The 27,846-nt window shown below is 41.7% G+C and overlaps 1 protein-coding gene and 1 long non-coding RNA gene across 4 annotated transcripts; one reads left to right on the forward strand and one right to left on the reverse strand.

The window, feature by feature from the left end:
• Nucleotides 1-292: 292 nt before the first annotated feature.
• Nucleotides 293-24,117, reverse strand: LOC119737457. 3 transcript variants are annotated; one of them, XR_005272381.1, is made up of 5 exons: nucleotides 24,060-24,117; nucleotides 7,813-8,034; nucleotides 4,179-4,333; nucleotides 2,468-2,833; nucleotides 293-1,163 (listed from the first exon to the last, which is right to left on the reverse strand). It is a non-coding gene; the product is annotated as an uncharacterized LOC119737457 (long non-coding RNA). The 3 variants fall into 3 exon arrangements; XR_005272382.1 differs by lacking the exon at nucleotides 24,060-24,117 and adding an exon at nucleotides 10,512-10,558; XR_005272383.1 differs by lacking the exon at nucleotides 7,813-8,034 and having other exon boundaries at nucleotides 24,060-24,086.
• LOC119737451 lies at nucleotides 19,245-23,468 on the forward strand. Its single transcript, XM_038211819.1, has one exon. The coding sequence runs from the start codon at nucleotides 20,243-20,245 to the stop codon at nucleotides 21,566-21,568; it is 1,326 nt and encodes a 441-aa protein (XP_038067747.1). The 5' UTR covers nucleotides 19,245-20,242; the 3' UTR covers nucleotides 21,569-23,468.
• Nucleotides 24,118-27,846: the final 3,729 nt, after the last annotated feature.

Consider the following 27,846-nt stretch of genomic DNA (forward strand, 5'->3'; position numbering starts at 1 on the left):
GGTAAGGGGTTAGCCTTGCATTTTTATCAAAATGGGGGAAAGTTAACTTTTTATCACAAATTCATAACGGTAAGGGCTAATGAAGGGGTTAGCCTTGCATTTTTATCAAAATGGGGGAAAATTAAGTTTTTATCACAAATTCAAAACGGTAAGGGGTTAGCCTTGCATTTTTATCAAAATGGGAGAAAGTTAAGTTTTTATCACAAATTCAAAACGGCAAGGGGTTAGCCTTGCATTTTTATCAAAATGGGGGAAAGTTACGTTTTTATCACAAAATCAAAACGGTAAGGGGTTAGCCTTGCATTTTTTTTCAAAACAGGGCAAAATTTTTTTTATCACAAATTCAAAGCGGTAGTGGATTAGCCTTTCATTTTTATCAAAAAGGGACAAAAAGAATTATTTATCACATATTCGAACCGGTTCGTGGTTAGCCTTGAATTTTTATCATAAACTGGTCAAAAGTTAACTTTTCATCAGATATTCAAAACTGTAAAGGATTAGCCTCGCATTTTTATCAAAAAGGGGCAAAAACAAACTTAGTTTTTATGGTAGTTTTTATCAAAAAATAGCACGAACGTAAATTTTCATCAAAATTTCAATACGGTAAGGGTTAGCCTTGCATTTTTATAAAAATGGGGAAAGTTAAGTTTTTATCACAAATTCAATACGATAAGGGCTTACCATTTACTTTTTATCAAAACATGTTCAACTTATGCCTGTGCAAATCCGAAGGTAAAAGTGGCGAACAAGACATTGTTTAGACTTACCACTTAGACGACTTGCATGATGTCAGACTTCTTGGGTGTATTGTTTCAAAATGAATGTGTAAATTGCAAGTTTGCATCGACAGGTCTCGCATATGACCAAGAAAAATTACCGCAAATAAATGTTTAACTGGAAAATACAAGACTACCTAGTCGAGCCTTAAGCCGAACTGTTTACAAAATCAGTCACAAGTCATCACAAGTTAACTAAGAGTCATTCAGTCTCAAATCTATTCAACGTGACTGATCTGGTTACATCTCTGCCCAAAACAGCCAAGTCCAGTTCTGCCCTCTGCAAATCTTGGGTGTCGGCAAGCTCACCTTGGCCCCCTCTCCAAGTCTCTTGTCCAGTTTTTCACACTCCTTGTTGACAATGTGATCAACCTCATTCTCATCAATCTGAATGGAAAAAAAGTAACAAAAGTTTCATTTAAAACAACATTTTCTCTGTATCTCTGGTAACTGTGATTTTACAAAACTTGCCACAAATTTGTTTCCATGTGATACTTCAAATGCTTGGCACTGAAAGCTTAGTTCTTTATTTTTCTGCTCCTGTAGTATTGAATAGTTATCTTTGGTTCAAGTTAGGGCACATCTTAAAAGTTGAAATGTTCCAATTCCATAAGCTTCTTTTTGGAGCACTGTGTGTTCCCAATGTGTTCCCAACTGTGGCCTAATTACAGAAGTTATTTCTGCACCAGGCGATTTTGACTTTGACTCAACCATGTGTCCCGTCCGAAATTTCAAGTTAGAATGATTTGCTCTTCTTTTGACATTGACCTTCAATACTTTAAAACATAAATCAAATGGCCATTTGTGCTCGTTTTGTTTTGGCATGGTACAAAAACCTGGCTACACTTTTAAAACAATTTGGAACAGCGACTCAACTTCTAAGTGGCATTTGAAAGGACCATGGCACATCTTGATTTTAGACGTAAATCCACTCATGAGCTAGTATATAATATTTGAGCAGATTCGCTGATTAATTATGCAACACCTCTAGATTTTGACCAATCAGAGGGCACTTTCTATATCAGGCCTTCGGTCATTCACCAATTGTCGCATCATATACATGATTAAAAAAAAACCTCCAGACACAACATGGGATACGCTGTGAATTGAGCACACAAAGGCTGTGGTCAGGCACTCTGTGTTATGTTACGCGATACACCCCAAGCTTGTCTAGATTCTATAGATCTAGGCCCGGCCGTTGTTTTAGTATAAAACACTGCATCGGAATCAACCAATCACACTTGTACATGTTGTCAAGATTTCGGAATGAAATAACGTCCTGATTTAACGTTGACTCTGATTGGCTAGCTCATGGCACAGCACACATTTGCATTCCTAGACGTTTGAATGGAGTTAGGGCTAGAACGGGTGATACTCAGACTACTCATGAGCTGAACCTAATGCAAACTGCTGCAAATCTACAGCAGGTTTGCCTGTCTGAGACATGAGGATAAAATCACGACTGTTGGATAAAAACTCAGTTTTGAGCCGCCATCTACACTTTTAGTGTAAAATTTGTTTGGACAAACATGGTCAGTGATTGGTAATTATCTGTTCAATGGTAATTTCACCTTAGTGAAATGAAAATCTAGTTGGGCTTACTGATTTTTGGGATGGCTTGACTCTTGTTCGCCAGTCGGAACTATGTGGATATAAATTGCCAAATAAACACAAGATGTGAGTAAACTTACTTGTTGAGTTCTCTGGGCATGTTTGCCCTTTCCAGCAACTGGCACAGCAATGGTTCCATGTTGCTAGACTCCAGCCCATCAAGCTTGACGTCGATACACAGCAGACTGTTCAAGATCTCCCTCCCTTCCAGAGCCTCAAACTCCGCCCCCTTCCCGAGCTCTCCCATGCCTAGAACAAAGAGTAGCCGCCGAAGAAGCGTAAGTAAGCACTGGAGTCATCATTGATGCATTGGACATCATGGATCGCCATCAGCGGGGCCGTTTTGGTGTCTAGTTGGGTGTCTTGGACGAAACGACTCAGGAGACGTTGGAGGATTTAGTGCGCCCTGCTGGGGAGAGGCTTGCGACGGACTCATGAGAGAAAAGCTGGGGAGAACCAAGAAGGAACACTCGGTGTCAGGTGGCTTGGAACTCTGCATTTGGATTTCTAATAAAGCAGTTTAACCCATTCATAAAGACATAAATGATTTCAAGTGAATCGATCTGGAGCAAAACATTACCTAAACATGGGCACAACAAGCCAATAACCTATAATGAAATTGAGTACAATCAAATCGTCTTTTACTGAATCAAATACGACTCTTCTGAAAAGCTATTTTAACAGGTTTTTAAAAATAATGTTAAAGGCGTATAGGATCATTTGCATTTAATCAGATCAGACTGGTTTTTAAACGTGTACATACCGGTACAAACATGTATACCGTACAAAATTTTCTTTTGCTGTAATTTTCATATATAGAAGGATTTGGGGAGTAAGTATTTAAAAGCAAGTATTTTAACACTGACCTATTTAAAGTTTTGTGTTCATAGATGCTGGGAAAACCAAGAAAAAAATGCTGTTCTTGTCTTGTAGTATGGTTTCCTCACCCTACTTCAGACAAAACAGAGCAATTTATAGGCGTCAGGGAATTGTACCGATAGGGTCAGGGAACCAGACTAGCTGGCTTAATTGCTCGCACTCACAGATGTGTAACCGATTGCAAACAAAATGTGTACTAACTATAATTGGCAAATTGGGGGCAGTATTGAAAACAGTCAGGTTTTTCCAATGATGGTCGGCCAACAATCATTGGAAATTGATACAAAAATTCCACTTTTCTGGAAAATGACAGCACACTAGGTGCCATGATTTCATAGGACACTTGAGACTATTATTCACTGAAATTTCATAATAATTTAGTAATTTTGTTTTTTGATGTTTGCAAATGTTGCATACCGCGGTATTAACTTTTACACCCCACAAAATAATTCCGTCTGTCTTGCTGTCATTTAGAAAACCGAGTAATGTAGGGGATTTCCAACGATCAGTCAATCGACTCATTTTTGAAGAAAGAGTTACAAACACACAAATTATGTTTCATGATCAAAAGGTTGAGCACTTTTTTTTTTTTTTTTTTACTGTTTTCTAGGGGGGAAATGGTATCACTGAGCTGAAACTTCAATAGGTTAGGCATTCAACATTCTTCTTTTGATTTTGAATGGTCTTATTATTTGAAAACGAACAAAAGTCATGAATATCAAATGATCCTATATGCCTTTTAAAATAAAGATCTTCCCTTTTTTTACAATGACCTTTTTATTTTCTAAACGGACTTTCCTACAATGTAGGTGATATTATGCCCATTTGAAGTTTGTAAATTTAACAGAGATACAGCTTGTTAAATTTGTTGGTTATGCGTTCTTGAACTGCTACACAAATGGAATCACTTACTGTCTCGCATTCCCTTGATGATCAACAGGTCATCAGCTTGCCGTAAAGGACGTCAATGACTTCATCAACCCTCAGTCGCTGGACGATGACACGGTCCACCTCGGGGCTGGTCAGATCCTCACAATTCCAGTGAACATTGGCAGAAAAATCATCATCTATGGGAAAAATTACCAAGACAACAATTGTGCAAGAGAACTAGTTCCAAGCAAGATAAATCACATGGGAATGAAGCTGGTAACCGGCATCTGCTAAACAATGAACAAATTCTATTCTTTGCAGCGTTGTAACGAGACACTGAATGTTGTGACTTGAGTCGAGTCGAGTCATTTTAAGGAAGTGACTTGAGTCAAATCCAGTCGAGTGGAGTAACAGTGTGTGGTCGAATCGAGTCAAGTAGAATCTGTGCTCTAGTCAATTTAAAGCCGGCCTCAGGTCGACCTTGCGACTGACAAAGATCAGTTGACGACCGACTTTTCAGGATCAAGCTGTGCCTGAGCTATCACCGGCGGGAAGATTTCAGTCACCAATTTTTTGCGACCTGAGTGTAACTGCGACGATATTAACACGATAGGAATTAGTCGGGTCTAAAAAAAAATCAACAGTAGCAAGAGAAGAAAAATTTCAACTTCTATGATGACGTTGCGATCGTGTGCGCATCAAGATCATCCTTTCCAATTAGCCAATTAGCACACTACTCTGGCACTCCGCACGTTCTGCGCAACATCACGTAGTACGCAGCACACGTGCGTCAATCACCATATAAGGCGATTGTTTACCTACTCACGAGAGGATATTCCATACCATAGCTAGAGGGGTGTTTAGAAAAAAATTAAATAAAACTGTTCAACAAAATCATCGGAAATGTATAATTGTTTGACTTGTGCCGATTTTTTGACTCAAAGCTATTTGTGAATGGGAATACCACAAGTACATTTAAGACCGTATCAGGGGAATGCGCGCTGGTAATGGCTCGAGCCGAGCCAGCCAAACACATTTACTCCCTTATTGGTAAAGTCTGTCTATGACTGTCTATGCTGTGGAATCGTGGTGGATCGTCGCGTCAAGGTGACATGAGCAATTTTGAGCATGGTATACAAATATTGAGTGGCTCAGCGTGGAATGGGAGGAATATTATCGCAAGGTAAAATCTGGACTTTTCCATTTCACGAGGCGAAGCCGAGTGAACTGGAAAAGTCCAGATGTTACTGAGCGATAATATTCCTCCCATTTCACAATTTAAAGCCACTCAATATTTGTTTTATATAACTGACATATAGATCCTTGTCATTTGATATATTTGAACTTTTTTTGCAATAGAAAACTGAGGGAAAATGTATTTCTCTCTTCCAAATACCCCTTCACGAAAATGATTGAACCCAACGCTGTAGCGCTGGCTCTTTGGAACAATACGCGCTACGCGCAACGCTGAACGCGCACACCAGCATGCATTTGCACACAAATACCGCCTCATGATCCTAACTGTTGAATAGTATTTCCCACTCCCCATGGGCGGATAGTACTTTTTGAGCCGCGGCGTGAATGGGAGCAATAACGAATGTCACGTAATGTGAGTTCCACCAATCAAATGACTAGGATATATGTCAGTTATATAATTGCGATTATTTAATCGGGATGCCGCTTGTGCAAGAGAATCACACGATTTCTCAGTTTTGTGATCTGAGTATTATTTTTCTGCTTGATGCCGACGGTTCCGTCATGGCGCAAGCAAATCGCAGGTCGACCTGAGGCCGGCTTAAGTCAGTGATATTTGAACAACATCTAATAAATTACAGAATGGAAGAAAGAACACAAGGCACAAGTTTGTAATGAAAATCCAAAGACTTAAAAAACGCTGCATGGTACCCAATAGACAGTTTCTGCTGGACGTTTCTACCAAAGATCTGCGTACCAATTAACATGAAGTGAACTCCGGTTTCATCTCTGGTTTGGATTCAGGTCTGAAATATTTTTTACGCTGACAAATTGCAACATTTGAAACTGTTTCTGATTATATAGAAAATATCAAACAAAATTTGAAAACATAAATTTAGTTGGAGTTTCATCAAGGGCTTAGGAAATCGCCCGAAGCCGAAGATGAAACCAAGAATTGGGAAAACTCTGGTTTCGGGATAGTAATTTGTGCGCTACATTATAGTACACGAGTTGGGAGTCCGTGATAAGGCCAAAAGAAAAAAAGTAATTCTGCTTCCAATTACATGTCATTCGAAAATAGGGTAGGTACATGTGGGTAGGGACTTTTTTTGGCCAATATTTTTTGGTACGATCATATGGAGGAGTCTGCGTGTAGTCATGGGTTAAAGGCAGAGATTGATGGTTTTTGGTGTTTTTTGTCATTTTTCCCATAACAAGATTAGGGTAGGGGCTGTCAGAATAGGGTAGATAGGGGGTTTCCCTACAAAAAAAAAATTCTGCTTCCGGTTGAAAGCAGAACTTTTTTTTTTTTGGCCTGAGGCGTATACATGTATTTGTACGCGATAAACGGCAACAACTCGACGGTAATGTGAATATAAAACTTTGTAATGTTCGCACAGTGTTAGGACTCAAGTTTTATTAACCTTCGACTCAAGTAAAGTCGAGTCTACTGATGAGAGACTCGAGTCCAGTCGAGTCAATTACCCATTGGGACCTGAGTCGAGTCAATTACATTGTAAATCATTGACTTGAGTCATTACAACTCTGATTCATTGTTCAGCAAAGTTGTGTGCTTCACAGCAACATGAAATATGTTCTTATTGAAGGGTTTAGAGGTGAAATGCCCCAAGTATGACATCACCCCAACTACATTGTATTGTTGGGACCACTGCCATATTTTGGGCTATAGTTGGGACGACTGCCATATTTTGGGCTATACTTTGGACCACTGCCATATTTTGGGCTATAGTTGGGACCACTGCCATAATTTGTAGTTGGGACCACTGCCATAATTTGGGCTACAGTTGGGACCACTGCTATAATCTGGGCTACTGTTGGAACCACTGCCATATTTTGGGCTACAGTTGGGACCACTGCCATATTTTGGGCTATAGTTGGGACCACTGCCATAATTTGGGCTACAGTTGGGACCACTACCATAATCTGGGCTACAGTTGGGACCACTGCCATATTTTGGGCTACAATTGGGACCACTGCCATATTTTGGGCTATAGTTGGGACCACTGCCATATTTTGGGCTATAGTTGGGACCACTGCCATAATTTGGGCTATAGTTGGGACCACTGCCATATTTTGGGCTATAGTTGGGACCACTGCCATATTTTGGGCTACTATAGTTGGGACCACTGCCATATTTTGGGCTATAGTTGGGACCACTGCCATATTTTGGGCTATAGTTGGGACCACTGCCATATTTTGGGCTATAGTTGGGACCACTGCCATAATTTGGGCTATAGTTGGGACCACTGTCATATTTTGGGCTATAGTTGGGACCACTGCCATATTTTGGGCTACATGTATAGTTGGGACCACTGCCATATTTTGGGCTATAGTTGGGACCACTGCCATATTTTGGGCTACAGTTGGGACCACTGCCATATTTTGGGCTATAGTTGGAACCTCTGCCATATTTTGGACTACAGTTGGGACCACTGCCATATTTTGGGTATAACAGGCTTACCGATGGTTTGATGGTGCTCAGTTTGTGGATTTTCGTCTTCGTTTTTGCCACCTTGCTCTACTTGTACAAGTTTGCGCTGCATCTGCAGGCACTTCAGCTTTTTCTCCAACTCGCTCATCTTACGGCCCAAGTCCACGCTGCATCATGACGGCCTTCAGCACCTCCACCAGGCTGAACTCCTCATGCAGGCCCAGGCTGCGGCCAGGGAACTGGCTTTGAAACCTAAAAAGAAAAATTAACATCTATTCAATTAATAAAGTGTCAATTTCATTTTCTTGAGCAACATTTTCAATTTCATAACGTTTATCCAAAAACTTATTACGTAGCTCCGCCAAGGAGGCTATGTTTGCACCGGCGTTAACCCTTACTCTCTGAGGGTAGTTTACTGCAAGTCTGTTGGTTATGCCAATGCCCTCCAGCTGCAGTTTATTGGCAGATAGTTTGTCTTAACAGTGAAAGCTCCAATTGGCAGGAGTTGGAGGCCCTGGAGGGTGCCTGATACTGACCAGCTGGGGGCACTCACTTTGTTATCAGAGGACTCTCATTGTTCTCTGTGGCATGTATTGGAGTGCCTGTCCAGTTACCCTTGAAATGACATGGCAGATATTGGAGGGCCATGCAAAAAACATAGGAAATTTTCTTGAGGCACATATTGGCATGCGTTGGAGGGTCTAGTAGGGTAAGGGTTAATTGGTTTGTGATTTGGTTGGTTTGTTGGTTATGGACGGATTTTCATGAAAGTTTTTGCGGGAGTGGTCTTTGGTAAAGTACAAATCGATTGGATTTTGGAAGTGATCCAGATAGTCTACATGTTCATCTGGATGCAGGATTTTTTTTACAGATTTTTTTCACCCATCAGATGGAAAACTTTCAACAGATCACCCTGCGTGACCCTCTTCTTGTGCGTGGCACTGACCCGGTGACCCTGTATCCCTTATCACCCACCTAATCTAACCACACAGGTCAATGGACTAGACCATTTTATACAATGGGGGAGTGGAAAGGTAGACCGACACAGGCATACATACATGTACACAAAATGTTTGAGTTAAAGGATTTGTTTTGGGTCTGCATGTAGGATTTTTTTAAAGGATTTTTCACCATAAATGCGAGTATTTCTTTCGGGTGAACTGACAATAAGGCGGGGAATTGTTTATCCTTGGTCATGTTGGTACATGTAGGTTTGCACACTCTGAGTGCTTTGCTTTAAATTGAATAAAAATACAAATAAGGAGATCCATTTTAGAGTGAGTACAAACAGAAGGAATAATTGATAAAATCACCATGTGAGTATACCGGTACATATGTCACAATATAACACAACAATGTTGCGACAAGAATTAAAAATTGGGATTTAAATCGGTGAATTAAATCAACGCGATTTAAATCAGACAACCCTAATAATAGGCATGTAAGGGGGTGTGATTCAAGTCAATTAACTATTCTAGCAGGCAGAGAATGAAACATATTTGGTACTCAATTGACAGAGAATTGACAAAGGAAACATAGGTGTGCGATATGTGTGTTCAATACGTAACAGTTTGACAAAGTTAAGTGAATCATTGTGTTAAGATTATGTGGTCCGCACTGGCGCAGCGCTGGCCGGCCACGCCCTTTGACTTCTGCCGGCCCACATTGCTACATGTACACCCACGTACATGTATCACCCCCTTTGTGATACACTGCGACACCAGTTTTGCCACTAAAAATATGAACCATGTATGTCGGATCAGAAAACCCCAAATTTTCCAGTGCATGGTGCCAGAAGGTGCTAATGAAGGTTGCATATTAAAATTCTGTATTTTTAAAGCAAAAAATCAAACAAACTACCTTGAATTTGGAGAGTTTTATTTCTTCGTATAAACTTTTTCTTCGACATAATTTACAAGTGTTGTGTTTGGTATTGCTGGAAAGAGCAAGATATTGTCTATAAAATTGACCTAAAGTATAAAGGTTAGGAAATACCAAGAATGATGACGCTTAAGGTTGATAATATTCATGATGGCAACGGGCAACATCGGCGGCTAATTGTCATAATTGTTACATGTATGCTCATTTTGATTGTCACTGATTGTGTAATTCTAGTTTGTTTGCACTTTGCACACATTTGCATTATCGAAATGACGTCTGAAAAATGCCTAACTTCTTTTCTATAGCTAGTATAAGAGGGTTCTAAAGCATAAATAAACTACAAAGTCTAAATATGAAAATCAAAACTTGACAAAGTTCTATGTTCGGGTACATGTTCCAAGTGTGGCCTATATTTACGGAGGTAGTACAGCAAATTGGCCACATTTGTGGGGCTGGCTATCACGGATGGTGCCGAAAAAAAGTGCTTTTTGTCAGATTGTTAGCCCCATAAATGCAGCTGAAATACTGGACTAACTCTGCACTACATGCATGACATGTGGCCTGGGGGTGGAATGGATGGTCCCATTGCTACAAATTGTAGGGAAGCCGAAAATCAATTCAGAACAAAATTATTTTGTCATTTAAAAATCACCCCACTTATCTGAGCTACAGAAGTGTGATCGCTTGCTTAACCCTCGTACTATTTAAGAGGTCACCAATGGTCAAAATGTTTGTATCTCACCTCCTGGCATACTGTGTACAAACCAATGGGGGTCTTGACCAATATGAATAACCAGGCTGACAATGCATGTTTCCATAGGAATAGCAAAAACCGTTGAATTCCGTACCTTCAGAGGACTGACGAATTACGACGGTTTTCCAAAAGAACTTACAGCAAAGACGCCAGTCTTTGCTGTAAGTTCGGCCAGTGATCGGTCTTGATGTGTAACATAAGGAGAATTCCTTTTCGTGAGAAACCGTCAAACAACAACCGACAGTTCTTTCGAGAATAAGGGAGCGCAAAGTAAACTCGCAGCCGCTGCACACGTGTGTCTGTCTAGGTTTCGTTCAATAGAAAGCGCGCCACATAAATAGTAGTCTCCACGTACAACGCGCATCATGACAAACTCGTTTTCGATCAACTACTCAATAAATACAACTATGTATTACATTGAAATTTCGCGCACTGAGTTTCCACGATGTGTTACATAAGGAGATTGAATATCATGTGAAAACATGAAACAACAAATATAATATGATCGCAACAATGTAGTGTTTTAAACGCGAAAAATCGACGTTGACTACCATTCGGATCGTATTTGTAGCGCTCATAATAGCTCCATTGTTCGACGGTTTCTTATGAAATTAAATCTCGTAATGTTGAACATTATGACAAATAAGTGTACGAAAATTCAATGTAATACTGCTAATACATCATGTTTTTCTTGAGTTGTTGTCCCCCAAAATGAGTTTGGTGGTGGAGATCGAGACCACTATTTATGTGGTGCGAGACCACGAGGGGTGCAGACCTGTAATTAAAGTGGCCCATCATTGCCTACGCGAGCCAAATCACAATGTGTGTACCCTCAAATATACTTTGCTATTAGAGCAATTATTGTGGGCCATGAACTTGAAAGTTTGTAGAACAGAAGAGCAGAAGCCGTGCACGTGACTGCACGCTTGTATTTCTGGATTTTTTTCTGCTATCAAATTCAAATCCGACTTTAATAATAACAATTAAAGGGAAAAGTCGAAAACTGTTGAAAAAAGGGGGAAAATGAAGACCAGGACAGGAATCGAACCACAAACCTCGATTCAGAAAAGAAAAAAGCTTTTCTGCTGTGAAATTCGAATCTCAATTAAACAATAGGGCCGCCTCACAGTTATAATAAGGGGGAACAATCGAAGAGTGTGCAAAAAAAAAGGAAAAAATGAGGACCAGGAGAGAACTCGAACCACGAACCTTAAGATGAGAACCCTACGCGTTTTGTCATAGTTTCTAACTTTGCGTGCATGACGTCATCATTATAAAATAATTGAAGTCTCCATAAAGTACACACAGGCACATGGAACTGAGATATTTTCTAACTTCATGCAATAATGAATTATTAATAAGTAAATTGATTCCTTTCAGCCAAGCCCGTTACAAGGTTTGTGGTTGAATCAATACATGAAAACCTTCGAATAATGGCGCGGTATCGATTATTGGTACAGTATACCTTAAGCCTGAAGTGATGGACAAAGGATTGACTTCGCAACATCCATACCGCGATAAACAAGTCACAATAAAAAATTGGCCGTTGCACACTTATTACTCTCCTGCGGGCCACAACGCGTTTATTCGCCCATGTGTGTAGCGACTGCGCGAGACGGTCAAGGAATTCGCGGAAACGCTTAAAAAGAAGCAACATTAATGTCCTTCAACTGACATGTGACACTTTATGCGAAGCAAGCAATGACTCCTCTTCATCTCTGTGTGGTGTGCCTAAGTGTGCCAAGATTTCTCCCCGATCCAACACCATCATTTCAGAGAATCAAGACTGTTTTCAACATCTAAAGGACCGCACTACGATATCTCGGGTAGCGGTCACTTGAACTGGCGGTGAATTGAACTAACTGAGAGATAAGTCCGTTGTTAATTAAACACTGCACACTAATCGCTGTTCTTTGTTTTCGCCACCCATCTTACGCCCGCCCACAATCAACGAGGTTTTAGTTGATGCTGGTAGTTACGAATGATAATTGTTGTGTTCGTACGTCAATAACACCCGATTAAGGAGAGACTGAGATTAGGGATACTTTTCTGGTTGCTTCGTATTGTATTCACGTTCCATGTCATGCCATAACACACTAGAGTACACACATTCTGGAATTTGTATCCTTGTGGAGACATTTCTTTGTTCTCGTGTAGTAAAGTTTCGAGTTTGAAATTGAAGTTTCAAAATGCTCTAATTTTAACCAGAATTAATTTCCTGGGCTGAAATTTGGACTAAATATCCCTTTTCTAAAACTCTTCCATTTGCGACACATCAACCCACCTTGGAAATTACTAGTTTTTGAGTAAAATCCATATATCTATTTCGTGAAATTCTTGTGGAGACGTATTCATCTATAGAAATGTTCTTGCGGAGACGTATACAATCTTTTGTTCCCTATTGTGTGCATGTCTCCTTAAGGTAGTAAATTCCAGCACACACGTACTAGAATGTACAGACGATTAACAAATGACGTCATACACTGGTTGCACTATAAATAGATCACTGCAGTCTGCATACACTACATCCTCTCCCCCCTTAATATGGAAGCTGTACACACACACAAATATCATTTTCAACCCTATGAAAATGTCCTCGACTGAAAATTCTGTCTATAAAAACAATGTCACACCTTACACAAAAAAATGCTAATCCTACAAACACTTGTTGCAAGAAAACCAAAGTTCAAAACAAAGAAAATCCTTTTTTCCATAATTAAATCCAAGTCCCTAGACAAGGTAGCAATGGCTTTTTTCTCTTCCTGCCCTTAATTTGAATAAACGGAACTTCCCTTAGGATTTCCTTCTTGTTTGCTTGCTTGTTTGTTAGTTTTTTGGTTTTTTTTACACCCATGACATTCCAATACCGTACAATTTCAACTGCAACCTTTTTTGTTTGTTTCAAAACTGCAACTCTAAAAACTTGTTTAAACAACTTGAGTAACAAGATAAACATTAACACAACTGTAACAACTCAAAGTGCAGTACATGCACATTTTAACTCTCATGCCGGCCTCTGCGAACAACAGTTAGGTTATTCCATAGTCTCAATGAGTCTGTCTGGGGTTTGCTGACCCTTGACGAACGACGTAGGGGTTTGGGTGAAGCACTGGAATCTGCGGTTACGGTCGGTGTCGCCGATTGTGAAGTCTGCTCACCACTTGTGATGTTTGAGGGTGGCGCGTGTGTACGTTCTGTCTGAGGAATTTGCGAGCCAACGACTGGAGCTGTCTCAGCGGTAGGGATAAACACCGGAATGGATGCTAGGTCAGACATATCAGTATCTTGGTGAGCTGAGGTGTGCATCCCATTCCTTGAGTTCTGAGAATGACTGGTTGTGGACCGTTCTGCTCTTCTCATCTGATCCACGTGTCTTTTCCACACTCGACCATCCTGCAAAATTACCACATAAGACTTTGGGGCTGTGCGCTCTGCGACTGTGGCCAGCCACCAAGTCTCTTTGCAGCGGAAATCCTTAACCAACACATCCTCCCCCGCATAGAACTCGCGGAGTTGGGTCTGTTTGTCGTGGTGCAACTTTTGGTTGCTCTGCATGTTGACCACCTTGCGTTCAACGTCCGGGCGTAGCAAGGACAAACGAGTACGCAGTTCGCGTCCTAGGAACAAACTCGCAGGAGTACGACCGGTTGTTGCATGTGTCGTAGTGCGATATGTCAACAGGAAACTGTCGATACGTTGTTGCAAACTCCGAACACTCGATTTGCTTGAGCTGAGAGCGCGTTTGAAGGATTGAACCATTCGTTCTGCTGCACCATTACTTGCGGCGTGGTACGGTGCAACTCTTACGTGTTTTACGCCATTCACCTTGAGGAACCATTGGAACTCCTCACTTGTGAATTGCAGTCCATTGTCACTGACAAGTTGGTAGGGGATGCCATACCTGCTGAATAAGTCTTGCAGCACCGTGATGGTTGCATTCGCGGTGGTGCTACTCATGTGGAAGATCTCTGGCCATTTTGCGTATGCGTCAATGACGATCAGGAAATCGTGACCATTTTTCTGCGCGAAATCGATGTGAATTCTGTGCCACGAAGAGCTAGGCCACACCCATGGCATTAGGGGTGCCACAGCTGGAAGGTGTCTAGTCTGTTGACAGCTAGCACAGAGACGAACAGTCTGTTCGATGTCGCGATCGATGTTAGGCCACCAAACGTAGCTTCGTGCAATTTCTTTCATCCTGACAATTCCTGGATGCGCATCATGTAACTCACCCAGAATGAACTTCTCGTACTTGTAGGGTATCACAACTCTTAATCCCCACAACAAACAGTCCTGTTCCGTGGATAGTTCGTGTCTGCGATTGAAGAAAGGTTTGAGGCGTTCGTCCCTTACCTCTGCTGGCCATCCACTTTTAGTGAACTCTAACACGCGCGAAAGCACAGGATCAGTTCTTGTAGCCTGTGAGATCTCCTTACTGGTTACTGGTAGGCTATCGAGGCGTTTGTCTTCGATGTTGTAGATAGCGTCTTCATCGTCCTCCTCCATTGTGGGTAATGGGAGACATAAGAGCGCATCCGCGAGCACATTCTGCGAAGATGGAATGAACTGCAAGTTGTAGTCAAATGCGGACAACATTACAGCCCATTGCTGAAGACGTTGTGCTGCAAGGGTTGGAATCGACGTCTTGGGACAAAGGATGCGCTCCAATGGCTTTTGATCAGTCCGTATGGTAAATTTCCTTCCGTAGAGATATGTGCGGAAGCGTTTGAGACCGAACATGATTGCCAGGGCCTCCTTGTCCAGTTACGCGTAGCCCTTCTCATGTTTATTGAGTGAGCGTGAAGCATATGCTATAGGATGTCTGGAGCCGTCAGCGTACACATGCAGCATGACTGCTCCAAGTCCATATGGTGATGCGTCCGTTGCGAGCTCGAGAGGGAGTGCTGGGTCGTAGTGAGCGAGAAGTTTGTCTGAACTGATGGCGTCCTTCACTGCCTCAAATGCCCTGGTACATTCATCCGTCCACTGCCAAGGACAATCCCCGAGCAGTTCGTTTAACGGATGGGCCATGGTCGACAGGTTGGGAAGGAACTGCGCTTGGAAGTTGACCATCCCCAACCATGAGCGAAGCTCTGTGACATTCTGTGGAACTGGAGCGTTGCGTATCGCGTCAACCTTGTCGTCGGTTGGCTGAATCCCTTTTGCAGAAATGCGACGTCCCATGTAGATTACGCTCTCCTGCATGAACCGACACTTTTCGGTCTTCAACCTGAGACCGTATTTCCGGAATCGCTGGAAAACGTTCTTTACGTTGCGGAGATGTTCCTCATCCGTCTTGCCTGTAACAAGCACATCATCCATGATTGCTTATGTGCTGTCCAGACCTGCTAGTACTTGTTCGATGAATCTCTGCCAGATTGCAGGACTCGATGAGATACTGAATGGTAAGCGTGTATACCGATACAGTCCCTTGTGCGTGTTAATCGTGACGTATTCTTGGGATTTGTCGTCGAGCAACATTTGCTGATATGCGCATTTCAAGTCGATTTTGGAGAATTTCTCCCCACCGGCTAGCTTGCTGAATACTTCCTCCGAAGTAGGTATGGGGTACTGATCGGTGTGGATTGATTTGTTTACAGTGTTTTTGTAATCCCCACACAGGCGTACCGTACCATCTGCTTTGGGTACACACACCAGGGGTGTCGCCCACTCGCTGAAATCAACTGGGTAAATGATTGTCTCTTGCTCCATTCTGGCGAGTTCCTTTTCGACTGCGGGGCGAAGAGCCAATGGCACTGTGCGAGCCTTGTGGAAAACTGGAATAGCGTCTTCCTTGACGTGCAGTGTTGCCTTAACTCCACGTACTGTGCCTAACTCTGGCTGAAAAATGTCCTTATATTCACTTTTCAACTCGGCGATTGGGTCAGAATTCACACCGTATTGACCCTGAGAAAACAGATTAGGCCAGTCCAGCTTGAGAACTGTCAACCACTCCCTGCCCAACAAGGGTGGTGCGTACTTGTCTGCATGGACGATGATTAGCGGTAACGTTGCTTTCTGGTCGCCGTACTGAACCTCGACAACCAGTTGGCCCAAAATTCGCAATTGGGCACCCGCGTAAGCGTGTGTAGGACACGATTCACCGGTTGCATTGGAATGTGAATAGTCTGACTGGCTCATGATTGATGCAGCGGCACCTGTGTCAAGTTCCATTTGTATGGGAATGTTCGCGATCTTGACAGGAACCTTGATAGTTGAAGTACGGCTGTACGTATCGGCTGTCGTGTCTCCTGACGTATCCGCTTTTGAATTATCGGAAGTCGTAACCGTAAAAAACCGAGTCGACGAATGTACTGTCATCGCGATATGCGTCATCAGTGGGATCGTAAAGTTCGCGGGGGTTTTCGTCGTCTCCCACATAGCGAACGCGTCCTTTGGGCTTGGTTCGCTGTTGGGGCGTGTATTTCGTGGTTGGTGGTGCAGGGCCTGATTTACTATCAGACTTGCACTCTGACTGCAAATGTCCCACTTTCTTGCACTTGTAGCATGTGGCACTCTTGTATCGGCAATCATCGCGATTGTGATTGTTCAGTCCACAGCAGTCACAATGCTTCCTTGGTTGCGATGACCTTGGCTTTTGCCATTTTTGATTACGCTTGTAGTGAGAAGTCACCCTATTCACTGGTTTAGTCTCCACGGTGCCCATGTCTCTCACATTCTTTGCAGCAGCCTCCTCTGCGAGAGCGAGATCCAGAGTTTGTTGGAAATTGTAGTTGCGAGCGAGCAGCTTCTTTTGGATGCTCTCAGACTGCAGCCCACACGCAAACTCTCCTGCAGTTGATCCCCCGCAAAGTCACAATATACAGCCATTTTCTTCAAATGAGCAACGTATTCACAGATCGATTGTCCTGGCATTTGTCTAGCATTATGAAATCGAAATCTCTCTGCGACTGCCAGTCTCTTGGGTCTGTAGTGTCCCCGTAACAGTTTACACAAATCCTCGAATGACTTTTCCTTGGGTTGTTGCGAAAAAGACAAGTCTTTAAGTGTCTTATATGCCGTGAAACCAATGCTGCTCAACAAAATAGCCTTGCGTTTGACAGCGTTTGCCTCTGTCTCCGCAATGTCCACAGCAATGAAATACTGATCAAGTCTCTCCAAATATGTATCAATATCACCGTCCACTGGGTTAAATTCCTCGAACACAGTTCTCTGAAAAGTCGCCATTATCGTTTATCGTAGAACGTATCGTTACTATGCGTCGTCAACCATGCATGGACCAATGGCGATGTACATGTACGTTGTACTGTACCGCGCATCGTGTGTGCAAAAGTTATCACCGTACGTGTCGAGAAAACTTTGCAAAAAGTTCGTGAAAACTCAGGGTCGTTTCACACAATTTATAGTCCGTAGATAATCCTGTGCGTAACCCGTGTGTTCAAGGTTCATCCTCGTCGCCACTGTTGTGTTCGTACGTCAATAATACCCGATTAAGGAGAGACTGAGATTAGGGATACTTTTCTGGTTGCTTCGTATTGTATTCACGTTCCATGTCATGCCATAACACACTAGAGTACACACGTACTAGAATGTACAGACGATTAACAAATGACGTCATACACTGGTTGCACTATAAATAGATCACTGCAGTCTGCATACACAACATAATAGTTGGATATCTACAAGGTTGCTAGTAGCTGTAAAACGCCGCCATTAACAATTGCTCTCACATGGATGTCAAAAGTACTTTTGAGGTAAGATAAGATACAATTTTTACGAGTTACGAAAGATTCTGTCACGTCAAGTAACATTATCCCATTTTTCTGAAATATGATAATGTTTTAAGTTTGTTCCCCGAAAACTTCGCCGAACTGTATACATTTTCGAACAGTCAAGTTATCCCTTTCCTTTTTTGGGGCAATATTTGGTCTGAACCCTCTCAGTCAGTCGTTGATGTTGTAAAATCAAACGCTACCGGAGACCGAAGGCCCCTTTAAAAAGAATTCCCCAAAATTTCCCACCTGACAAGGAACTAAAAGAAACGACCGGTGTTGTAAATAAACACCCAAACTGATGAATGAGTATCGTGGGGTTGATATTTCCTCGGTTCCCTCTGATAATGTGAGTCAGAGGTCCCAATCGGGCAGAGGGTATAACCATGAATTATCGAGAACTGTATTCTATAATGGTGTAGCCTGTGCCGCAAGGTATAATGCGCCGGGAAATGTGTAATATTTGCATCATATCTTGAAATACATGGGAGGAAATTCGCTGTGTAAAAAAAAATTAATAAGTTAAGGCCCCAAAAAAGTCTCCGGTTTCTGGTATGGAGCTTGCCCAAAAAGTGGTGCGGCAACTCGTTTTTTTTTTTTTTTTTACCTGTTTTTTTTTTTTGCTTCAAATGTCGGCTGATGACTGCAAATGGTGCCCGACTAAACTTAGTGCAAATATTATGGGAGACCAGAGAGGCCACATACATTGTAAAGCTTATTCTCGATCATAACCCCATCTAAAAATACGTTAAAATTGTGCAGCAGCAGGATTCCAGTCAAACCAGTGAGTTTGGTGGTTTTGAGACATCATCTTTCATTGAAAAAAAAACCTTTTTCATTTTGCCGACGCGCATGGCTACGGCGACGCGCGCGCATACCAGAAACCGAAGACTTTTTTTTGGCCTTAGCGCGCAAGTCCTAATTTGTGAAATATCTGTATACAGATTTTTATCCGTTAAATTGGGTATAATATCAATTGAGATTTCTGTGGCTTTTTCTGAGCATGTGCTGACTTTCGGGAGATACATATGTTTTTAACTTATGTCGCAAAAAAAGATCAAATTTCGGGAAACGACATGTGTACATGTATGAGACGTGGAGTGAAAACATTTCTTTTGTTGGTGTTCTGTATGTTGTTTTTCCTGGCTACGGAGTTCACTGTTGGGTGTTGCTGCTCAATAAGTTGTAAGGACATTAATAATAATAGGCACGTGGTTCAGCTATTCTCCCCGCGTTTGGTGTATTTCCATGGGTTCTTGGCGGGAGGTTGGTGGACGGACATCAATAAGTCAGCTAATCGACGGGTTCGTTGCTCGCAAGCGCATAAGCCCATTGTGACACAGGGTTTTCTTCAATGGAAATTGTACTCCAGGCCCGTTGTCGCGTTCTGCTTCATGTCTTTGCAATTATTTTTTTTGCTCAAGGATACTCGTGGTAAGGTGTATCCGTAATGCCAACGAGTGACTGTTCTTCACATTGAAAAAGGGCCATCAAAGTGAGGAACAGTGTAACTTTTATTTTAGAAACCGCCCACCCGGAAAAATCTTATTGTGTATTACGAAAGCGAAGGAAGGTTTCTCGTGTTTATTAGGCAACAAATTAATATTAAATGGCACAATTAATGTGTTTGTGTTTCAATTTCTGGGTTGGCTGCTGCCTTTGAAAACACGGATCCCTGTAGCTAAGTGGATTTGTCGATAACAATTACATTGTGTCCATTCGCAGGCGAAACCTTACGACTTGAAGTCAAGTCAGTAATTTGGCCGGGTTTTGGTCGCCCGTGGACAGCTGAATGTCACTCACCGTGCATGGCCGCTGTCAGTGATTGGCAGGTCTGCTACCAATGCGATAGTGTTATCGTCCTTGCGTTGAATTAAAGTGATACTAAGGCTTAAATAATAATAACATTAAACATTTGTTTTGATTGCAGGATACTGACATCATCAGATTATGGTGCATCATTATCAATGAGATACAAAACTTCACTTAACGGATAAGCAGTGAGTCAGATCAACCAAGGATACTTGTACAAAAGTTGTATTCTTCTATACAAGCTGTTTTCCTTTGACTTGTTAAACGGAAGGTCGTCACCATGACTGGTGGACCGGGCAGCACCAAGCGCCACTACCGTCGGCTGCTGGACAAGCCCAAGGGGATGCCATCATACCTGGCCCGTCCCCGCGCCACGACTCTCCACACCCCAGCTGAACTAGCCACCCTGCTTCCTAAGAAGAGAGTCAGGGGACAACAGCACTATGCATCTCACGCTGAATCGGTGGCCACCAGCAAACCGCCTCCCAGAGAATACACCAAGATGTCCAAGAGAAGACTGTCCTCGATGAGATCAGATCAGGTCCAGATATATCACTATCGGAAGGTGATGGAGGAATTTGAGGAGGCAGTGGAGGTCTTTCCAGAAGGCAATGGGACAGAAGAGCATGCGACTGCTGCGGGTGGCACTGGAGAGAAGATGGAGACACCGACGCAGGGAGACAGGACTGATGGGAAGTGGGCAACACCGGTGACTAGGACAAACAGCGTTATCAGCGAGGCAATCAAAGCCCTGGCAGACAATGAGAGTACGGCAGCGGCTGAGGAATCGGTGAGAATGGTCATGAAGAAGCTCGGCATACGTCCTCAATCCAGCCCGATGTCTTACTCCCGAAGACCGCGGCCAAAGAAAAGACGCCCTCAGACAAGTGTCGGTACCTGCGCCACCATTGCCGAGCAGCAACTGGACTCCAATAGCAAGGTGCTGCGAACCAACTACCTGGACATGTACAAAGCACAGCTGAAGAACCACGTCCGTCGCATGACTTCAAAAGGTGAAATGCCAGCGCCGTCTATGCGCATTGATGACATATCACCACACCACGGCCACCGTGATGAGCGACCCAAGTCGGGTCTTGACATGAGCGTCCTCTCGCGGGCGTCCACTCCCACCAAGGCCCCTTCGCTGGCCCACAGTAAGTTTTCCTCGCCAGCCTTTTCACCCGAGTCACGTGGGATCAGCAACAATCCTGGTGCCAAAATAGAAAGGCAGTCCACCCTCATGCAACAGACTGCCTTGTCCACATCACGCTCAACACCGAGACGTCAAATGCGCAGGGTCAGCACGCAGATCATGCATGCCACCACCTTCGACACGCTACAAGATGAGGTGCAGAAAATGCAAAGCTACCGCAAGTTCCGGCGGGAGTCTCTGCAGATGGACGATGTCGCCAACCTTCAGGACTTGGAGGACGGAGAACTGTTTGAAGAGATGAAACACTGTCGGTACATCAGGTGGGCCAAAGCAGACGAAGCTTTAATCGAGGAATCCAGTGAGAACGAACCCTTACAACACCAACTTGCGCTTCTGACCCTGAAGTACGCCCCTCAGGGCCAATCAAAGAAAAGTCAGAACGAAAACACATAACCAGACGATTTATACTTCACACAGTTAATTAATTGGCAGTGTTTTAATTGGATTAAAATTTATTGGATTAAACATCAAATGTTTAATATTAAATGAACACTTCTAGTCTTCTACTACATGTATGTTATGAATTTAGTTAGACACGGTTTTTGTGTAAATATCCATATCTAGCCGAGGTATGTTCCTTTGCTCAGACAATCTACATGTACATGTACACAAAATATCTTTCGATTATTAAAATCAAATAATAATATAAATGAAAGCAATATGTATTTTGTTTTGCAAACAACTAGGCCTATAAAGCCTTTTTATTCGAACTTATTTCAGCAGAATGTGTAGTTTGTGTGGATAGCAAAATTCATTCAAATACTTTTGACTTACAGTCGTTAAAGGTTGCACATGTGCATGTTTCAAACTGTACAATCTGATCTGCAAATTATTAGTGTCAAGAAAATCATTTAGTTCAAAATACTCAATTCGCAAAATACCCTTAAATCCTTGACTTGCATTGACTTATTGGATTAAACTTTCAGTAGTACCAATGCGATTTCATAGGTTATAACAAATATGGGTAAACTTTTTCTGAGGTGCAGGTCTTACTGCACGTATTGTTTTAATGATTGTGCACTTTCATCTGGAATGTGCCATTTTAGAATCCAAAGACACGTTGTCCACTTGACATGCTTAGAAAGTAAGTTTCACATTCCACAGCCATCTTGAAAACAGCGCCACAATGTGACTTACTAAAGCCAGTCGAGGGGAACAAATTTGTAAAAGAGATACCGGTAGGTCACTGCCACATTGCAATTTCTGCTTGATATACCGACTTTTTAATGCCAATTTTAGAGCCTGCACTGTAACATAAAGACTAACAACTTACACGAGGATGTCAAGACACAAATACGGATCAAAATTTATGTATTCTTGGCCTACAGATTCCACCCCCCCCCCTTTTTTTGGTAGCCGAAAACTTCTTACTACATTGTAGTTCTTACTTTTTATTTTATATAATTTTTCCCCAATCCTGGGATTTGTAGAGACGCCTTTTCAAATCCAACTTAAATTTAACAAAAACGGTTTATTTTGACTTCCCATACATGTACCGGTATGTGTGACTGCGAATACTTGTATTCAGTTTTGTTCACGTTTATGTGTGATAGTGTTGGATTCAGCTACATGTACAACACTTATATACTGTACATGTAGGCCATGTATCCCGAGTGACTGGTGATGTTTTTTGCAGTCAGTTCACAAGTAACTGGTTGAAAATTGAATATTTTTTTTAAATGCATCACTACATCAAGTCCAGAACTTTGGTCTGACCAGAGACCCACAACCTGGAAAGTTAAGCGCAAGATGTAAAGGGTAACTCTGGTGACACTATTTGTTTGCAATTATTTTTGGTGCTACTGTAATTGGCGATTTGGTCGCTGTTGGATCCGGTTGAAATAAATAAATAAATAAATAATCTGAGTAGACAATTTGATCAAATTTGAGTGCATTTTACGTTTTGAACTTAAGCCACCTTTGAGAATATGATTGAAAAGTACAAGGCCCTACATGCCCTAGGTGCATGTATATCTAGGGTGATTACAAAGATTACGTGCACAAACAGTAGATTGTCCCTTTTTTGACAACTTTTGAGAGCCCTAGTTGGAGAGACGCATTGCGTGAATGTACTGGTACGCGCCCTTTCGTGTAATTATGTCATCATGCCAATGTTTGTATTGGACATTCCTAACTAAATATTTGCATAATTTATATAACTGTAGCAAAATGCTTCCGTCTTCAAGTTAAATTTATTATCATTGTACTTCCGGTTACACTGGAAGTAAAGGTCAAATGGTATGTGCCCTGGACATGCTGGAACAAAATATTGCCAGTAGCAATGTCTGAAACAACAAAAAATAAGACTGTTCCATTATAAAGTTACATGTATAGCCTAATTAAAAGTTCCATTATAAAGTTATAGCCTAATTAAAAGTAAGCTTGTAATTTGATACCAGGTGATGTCATGATGACATCACACTTTCTTTTACATCTCCGGACCAGGGTTCAAATTCCATCTACATGTAGGTTTTATCGTCATCACGTGAACTGTTTGGAAAAGATGTGGTTCGTTTTGATTTTGAGGCTATTCTGTCTTTAATTTAAATTCACCCAACTTTGACCTTCCAGTAGACCCGGAAGTAAAGGTCGAGCGAGTTCACGTAGGTAGGAGAAAACCTGTAAAGAATTATTGTCCAGCAAAAAAAAAAAAAAGAATAATTATTACCATTTCAAAAAGGTGATCGGGTAGTACCCGATCAAAAAGTCCCCAAAAACATTCAGTGTGATGAATCCTGCTTTTGACAGATTTTCCACTTTTTTCTGTCTTAGTTTTATTGTGTTGAGCATAAAAATCGGGCAAGAAAGATCTTTTGCTGTTACTCCCTCAACCGTTTTAAAGTACAGTTAGAGCATTTTCTCTTCAAATATGAAAAAGTCTTACTTTGCAGTACTTCGAGTCTGTTCCATCCCTGTGAAGCACCAGCAAGGTAGTGATGTACTTGGTGCGGTCCTTCTCCTGGGCCGTATAATGCTTCTCAAGGGAGCTCTGGTCGAGTCTGCACCATCCCTGTGAAGCATCAGCAAGGTAGTGATGTACTTGGTGCGGTCCTTCTCCTGGGCCGTATAGTGCTTCTAAAGAGAGCTCTGGTCTGAGTCTGCACCATCCCTGTGAAGCATCAGCAAGGTAGTGATGTACTTGGTGCGGTCCTTCTCCTGGGCCGTATAGTGCTTCTCAAGGGAGCTCTGGTCTGAGTCTCTTCAATTCCTGTGATGCACCAGCAAGGTAGTGATCGATGTACAAGGGAGCTCTGGTCTGAGTCTGCACCATCCCTGTGAAGCATCAGCAAGGTAGTGATGTACTTGGTGCGGTCCTTCTCCTGGGCCGTATAGTGCTTCTCAAGGGAGCTCTGGTCTGAGTCTGTTCTAGCCGTGAGAAGCAGTCCTTCTCCTGGGCCTTATAGTGCTTCTATAGTGCTTCTCAAGAGAGCTCTCTGATGTGAAGTGAGCTGGTAGATCTGCCATCACCTGGTCAAGAAATTTGAATATTGTCAATTTGGGAAAAAAATGTTTGATACTGATTGAGACATTTACTTGTATTCATTATTAGCTATCCTGCAAATTCGAGTGGAACAAGGTTAAATAAAAAATAGGTTAACCAGTTTGCGTCGGATAACGTGTATACAAACAAAGATTTTGCAGTATTCGTAGCAGTTGACAGATGAACAAGCAATGATAGCTGAGTCCTATCAATACAGATGTCAAATTGGTTCAAAAAAATCTTGGAGTTTTTAAGAATAAATTATTGTTTCACTGAAGAAGTGTCTTTGCTCCCTTATTAGTCCCATCCTTGTAGATAGGATAGGATGCCTAGTTATATATCTTTGATACAAACGAATCCGGGAAATATAAATTTATAGTGACTTGGCATCATTCCATCTTGCAAGGTGACAGAAGAAAGTCCTGAATAGCGCCCTCTACTCCACCTCACCCGGCCGCAGCATTACATGACAAAAACAATGAAACAAGCCCATTGGTTTTACTTTAAACATACCTTAGACCTTACTCCATATTTTTTATACAATTTCCTTAAAACATAAGTAGTGACTATCAAATGTTATTAATATCACTCAATCTGAAAATATAAAGAAAACAAAAATCCCCCACTTGCATTATTGTCCATTCAGCCATAAAAAATCGTTGTGCGTCAATTTTGATCTGTTGAGTCAATTTCTCTTTTTCTTTAAAATTTTCTGTAGCTACAACAGTGCCCTTTAGTGCTGCACCGCCTCAAATATTTAGCACTAAGGAGCACAAGGGCAACAAGGCAAATGATAGGGCACCAAGTCAAATGATGTAAGCCCATATGAGAACTCAAACAAACAAAGCAGTACCACTTTGCTATTTTTTTCCCAAGCTTGGATGGTACAGACAAAGAATATTTTCTTAAACGCATCACTAGTTTGAATACAATTTAATACCAAATTAGTGACTCTCAACAGTATAGTTATGAACTCACAGTCTGTTTGTTTGATGACGGAATTTTTGTTACAACTTCCACATGGTAGTAGATTAAAAGGCGACTACAAAATACTTCAGTCTTTGTTAAAAAAAAAAAATAAGTGACTTGATCAAAGTTAGTTATTGTACAAGTGTGATGAGGCCTAAACTTTTTTTTTCCTGAATCTTTTTCTTAAAGTTGCTAAACGAAAGCTGTAATCGGGAACAACAAATCTGTTGGTGAACACACAATTGTGTGTTAATTTGAATTTGTTGTTAGGTTTTTCAAATAGACCTACAAACGCTGTGGTATAATAGCTGATTATGCTTTTTACCTCTTTACAAAAAATTGCTGATCCAAATGCGTTGCAGATAATGTTGGGATAATATACTGGTTGTTAACAAGTTTTGTTTGGGTGGCTTGATTTGGTCGATCTTGTAGCTTGGATCATGTCCCTCGAGCCAGTACGTCAGACTTTCACCTTTGCCCTGAAATAAAAGAAAGGAAAAAGATAAGAGATTGGTTGAAACAGTTATCTCATGTTTCCTTTGAAATATGATGGACTTGAGAATTTGCAGCAGTGAAAATTGAAGGAAGGGTAGATCATTTGTCATTTGTGATTTTTTTTCCCATTTGAAGCAACAAAAGTTCTCAAAATCTAAAGATGGGTGCTTAACAACTACCCCAAATGAAGTTAAAGATATGTGAATGCTATGTTTTCAGAGGAAACAATATTCTAGGATCTCAATTTCTATTCAAAAGTTGCTGAGACACGTTTGTTCTCATTCAGCTGATTGAAGCTTTGCAATGTTGCACACTAAACCGCTGAATGAGTCATGTCAACACTTGTGCACACCCATTCACAGAGTAGTCCGATCACAAACCAACTACTAACGAAAACTCCCAAAAAATGTGTCATTTGACACACTATTTAGAAATGGCCTTCTTTTATTGTGTTCTTCACAATGACAGCATGTAATGCCAGAGAGAATAATTTCACAGGCAGTCTGACTAGCTGTACTAAGGGTTGTTTTTTATTTTTATTGTAATTTTCCTACTTGGGTATCGATCCTTTAGGCTGGACTCTGATGTTCTCATAGAGCTATATTACAAGACTTGTGATACATGCTTGCGACTGGACCTGTGATGTACTTGTGACTAGACTTGTGATGTACTTGTGACTAGACTTGTGAAATACTTGTGACTGGACTTGTGATGTACTTGTGACTAGACGTGTGATTTACTTGTGACTGGACTTGTGATATACTTGTGACTGGACTTGTGATTCACTTGTGACTGGACTTGTGATGTACTTGTGACTAAACTTGTGATGTACTTGTGACTAAACTTGTGATGTACTTGCCACCAGATTTGTGATGTACTTGTGGCTGGACTTGTGATGTACTTGTGACTAAACTTGTGATGTATTTGCCACCAGACTTGCGATGTACTTGTGAACAGACTAGTGATGTTTTTGTGACTGGGCTTATGATGCACTTGTGACTAGACTTGTGATGTTCTTGTGACTGGACTTGTGATGTACCTGTGACTGGACTTGTGATGTACTTGTGACTAGACTTGTAATGTACTTGTGACTGGACTTGTGATGTACCTGTGACTAAACTTGTGACGTACTTGTGACTAGACTTGTGATGTTCTTGTGACTGGACTTGTGATGTACCTGTGACTGGACTTGTGATGTACCTATGACTAGAGTTGTAATGTACGTGTGGCTGGACTTGTGATGTACTTGTGACTAAACTTGTGACGTACTTGTGACTAGACTTGTGATGTACTTGTGACTTGGCTTATGATGCATGTGTGACTAGACTTGTGATGTAATTGTGACTGGACTTATGACGTACTTGTGACTGGACTTATGATGTATTTGTGAATGTACTTGTGATGTACTTGTGACTAGACTTGCGTTATACTTGTGACTGGACTTGTGACTGGACTTGTGACTGGACATGCGACTGGACTTGTAATGTACTTGTGAAGTACTTTTGACTGGACTTGTGATGTGACTTGTGATGTACTTGTGACTAGACTGGTAATGTCTAGTGTCTAGTGGTGCGCTGTGTGGCAGCACCCTCTCGTTTTTGCTCCGCAAAAATTCCGTTTTTTTGCGTGTTACGTCTTGTTTTGTCGTATTGTGCCTTTGTCATATGTTGTGTGATAATTAGTGAGTTTTTAAGACATTGCAATACAGCAAATTGTTGGAGGTTTT

The sequence above is a fragment of the Patiria miniata genome, unplaced genomic scaffold (assembly GCF_015706575.1).
Source record: "Patiria miniata isolate m_02_andy unplaced genomic scaffold, ASM1570657v1 HiC_scaffold_10, whole genome shotgun sequence".
Taxonomy (NCBI): Eukaryota; Metazoa; Echinodermata; class Asteroidea; order Valvatida; family Asterinidae; genus Patiria; species Patiria miniata.